Consider the following 3215-nt stretch of genomic DNA (forward strand, 5'->3'; position numbering starts at 1 on the left):
GTATCGTCTTTTCGGTTTGCGTCCAAGTAATTTACTAACCGGCAGCTTCAAAGTGCTACTATGATGAAATTCGCATCGTTCGTTTCGTAGCCGTTTTGATATATTATCAAGTTCTCTTTATGGGAAGAAAAATGCTGTTTACTGTTTTCCAATATCTTTTTTCTTTCCAGAGATATTCAAGTTTTTAAAATATGCAAATCACCAAAGTGATGACGTCATAGACTCAACTAGTAGTTGTGTTTCAACTTACAATTTGGTTACCATGACAACACACTAGGTTCCAGATCCCCCAATGATAAGGGCTTTTCTGGCCAATTCTGGCATTCTTTTTTGTTAAATGTCAATAATGCTTTACATGGTGATCTGGCAAGCATATGAATGGATTAGGCAGACGTTTTACCTGTAAAAGTAAGACTAAAACTGCAAGGGACCGCAAACGATAATGCTGCTATTCTCAGTACCGGAAATAAAACAAGAATATTTCCATAACAATAGATATCCCACAATCCTTAGCGTTGTATATATTACCGCCTTTCTTTGTATTGTGTGCACTTGTCTAACAACGTCTCTCAGTGACGACAACTCTTTTGCTGTTTCGTGCACGCGTCATGGCCGAAGCTGAACCGCTTGCTCAACGACCCATAGACGTTCGTCCTCAAGAAGCTTTGAACGAAGCTCGAAGGGAAGTTCCTATCCAGAATGCTCCCGCTGTGGTTCCAGTTCAAATTCCTCCACCTGCTGTCGTCCCAGCCGCTGCTCCACCCGTACAGAATCCTGGCGCCCAAGTTGTTGCTCCGCCACTCGAGGTACTTAGTTTTGCCCTGCTTTCTTGTTTTGCTATTTAGTTTTCATCCTGTTCTGGTATTCAGTAGTTTTTTCATGTGCGCCGAGATACAACATGGTGAGACACGTGCGTGAGTGGCTCGGTCACCGCACCAGAATTTTGTGATAAAGAAATATGTACGTGAGTGGTTCGGCCACCGTACCAGAATTTTGAAGATGAAAGAATATGTGTGTGAGTGGCTCGGCCACCGCACCAAAATTTTGAAACAAGAATATGTGCGTGAGTGGTTCGGCCACCGCACCAGAATTTTGAAATGAAAGAATATGTGCGTGAGTGGCTCGGCCACCGCACCAGAATTTTGAAGTGGGAAAATATGTGCGTAAGTGGCTCGGCCACCGCACCAGAATTTTGAAATGAAAGAATATGTGCGTGAGTGGTTCGGCCACCGCACCAGAATTTTGAAATGAAAGAATATGTGCGTGAGTGGTTCGGCCACCGCACCAGAATTTTGAAATGAAAGAATATGTGCTTGAGTGGCTCGGCCACCACACCAGAATTTTGAAATGAAAGAATATGTGCTTGAGTGGCTCGGCCACCGCACCAGAGTTTTTGAAAATGGAAGAATATGTGCGAGTGGTTGAAAATAGTTCGTGCGTAAGCTGTATGGCCTCCGCACCAAATGTTTAGAGTTTTAAAATGTCTTGTTTGTGCATAATTGGTTTTGTTAATCGCCAAAAGTGTTTTACTGCTAAGTTATATGCTTGCTGATGGGCGTTTCAGCGTCCTCGTGGGATTTTTTTTTGTTTTCTTTGCCTTCGCTCGCTCGTCAATATGTCCAGCTTTGTGCGGTCTTTGTCTTAGTTTGCAGTATTTATACTGTATGTGTTTTGTTTTTGGTTTGGTTTGAGCTGGTATTTGTGCTGTTTAATAGCGTCATAACGGTGCGATTCTATCGTGTTTGATTTTTGACACGGCTACGGCGCTAGTTTTTGCGATGGAATCTGTTTATATATTCCGGCTATACAGTGTTTTTGATTTTCTGCCTTCTGTTTTCTATAGCAGTTTTCTTTACGTGTTGGAGAGTTTGTCGGAAAGTTCTTTCTTTATTTCCCAGTTGTGTTTTTGCCTTTTGCATTCCGATTTAATTTTTTCTCACCTCAACGGAAAGCTTTGCGGCGTCTAATTAAGGGTTGCTGTGGTTTTGTTTTGTGAGTAAACGTTTTGTTTCTTTTCCGCTCCGGCGGTGTTTTTTCAAATTCTTTGCACCCCTAATTAGTAGCGCTTTTTGCGTACTTCAATGGCATAGGGCTGCGCCTGGTATATATTTGTGCAACTTAATTAACTGGTGTTTTCCTATGGTGACCAGTGTTTTCTTTTTCTGTTGTTTACCTTTCAAGGCTCAGGCCAATTTGAATGTTCAAGCACTTGAGGAAAGGCTTAAGAAGTTGGAAGGCAAAACTGAGACTGATTCTGTGGAACTGGCTTTGCAGGCTCTGCACAGAACTCTAGATAAGTCGCGTTTTGACCCAGAGGATGCTGTTATGGATCTAGAGTCCTTGGTAAAGGTGGCAAAGATCAACAATCACGCCAAAGCGCGCGAATATGAGTGTGTTCTGGATGAGGTGCAGAAACACTCCAAGTCTTTAAACCAGAAGTCTCTGCGAGATTTGCTGGTCGCTCTTGTTGGTGACCCGATAAAGAGCAAGGTTCTCGAGAAGACCCATAAGCTCCTGAAACATACTACCCCGGAGAATAGGTCAACATCTTTCCCGAGCTGGAGGCGTTACAACAATCGCTTCACCTATCATCAAGGTGGTTCCCGTGACAACCGTGGCCGTGGTGGTTTCCAGGCAAGCCGTTCGGCTTCCCCGTTTGCCAATCGTCGCTTGCGTTCTTCCCCGTGTTATTTTTGCGGGTCAACTGAGCATTTCATTAAAGATTGCGCTGAGTTTCAGGATATGAAGTCTGCCAGGGCACGTAATAAGTCAGCGTAAATGTTGCGCTCAATGTTTTCGCGCAGCTCAAACTATTGTATTTTTGTGCTTTCGGATGAATAAAGCCTTTTCTTTTCGTCCCTGTGTGTACGAGTATTATCTTTGTTTTTGTTTTCTACCACCCTTTAGGTTTTCCGTTTTTTATCCGGTACCAGTTTGGGTTGAATGTGGCTTGAAACAGGAGTAAAACTCTCCTCCCGGTTTATCTGGGTCAGGCTGTCATTCCTCCTTTTCTGGTGGCCGTAGTATCCGTGGTTATTTCTTTCTTCCGAAGTTTTCATTTTCCCCCGTTTTATGTTCTCTTTTGTAGAAGAAGCGAAGGATGCTTCCTTCTAGTTCCCCGTGTACCTTTGATCCGATGCCGTGCGTCCAAGTTTCGCACACAAGGGTCTCCCGTTGGGTAACCATGGATACGCGGCCACTTGATAGAGGAATGA

At 43.7% G+C, this 3215-nt stretch overlaps 1 protein-coding gene across 1 annotated transcript; it reads left to right on the forward strand.

The window, feature by feature from the left end:
• The first annotated feature begins 462 nt into the window (after positions 1 to 462).
• LOC144638982 (uncharacterized) lies at positions 463 to 2852 on the forward strand. The gene is made up of 2 exons (XM_078498251.1): positions 463 to 806; positions 2182 to 2852. The coding sequence occupies exons 1-2, from the start codon at positions 609 to 611 to the stop codon at positions 2776 to 2778; spliced, it is 795 nt and encodes a 264-aa protein (XP_078354377.1). The 5' UTR covers positions 463 to 608; the 3' UTR covers positions 2779 to 2852.
• Positions 2853 to 3215: the final 363 nt, after the last annotated feature.

The sequence above is a fragment of the Oculina patagonica genome, chromosome 14, assembly GCF_052425735.1.
Source record: "Oculina patagonica isolate OP01 chromosome 14, crgOcupat, whole genome shotgun sequence".
NCBI lineage: Eukaryota > Metazoa > Cnidaria > Anthozoa > Scleractinia > Oculinidae > Oculina > Oculina patagonica.

Bases quoted from the DNA above. Each gene is read 5' to 3' on its own strand.
- LOC144638982 (XM_078498251.1), top strand. From the start codon at position 609: ATGGCCGAAGCTGAACCGCTTGCTCAACGACCCATAGACGTTCGTCCT. The intron at 807-2,181 runs GTACTTAGTTTT...TTACCTTTCAAG, and splicing joins TTGTTGCTCCGCCACTCGAG to GCTCAGGCCAATTTGAATGT.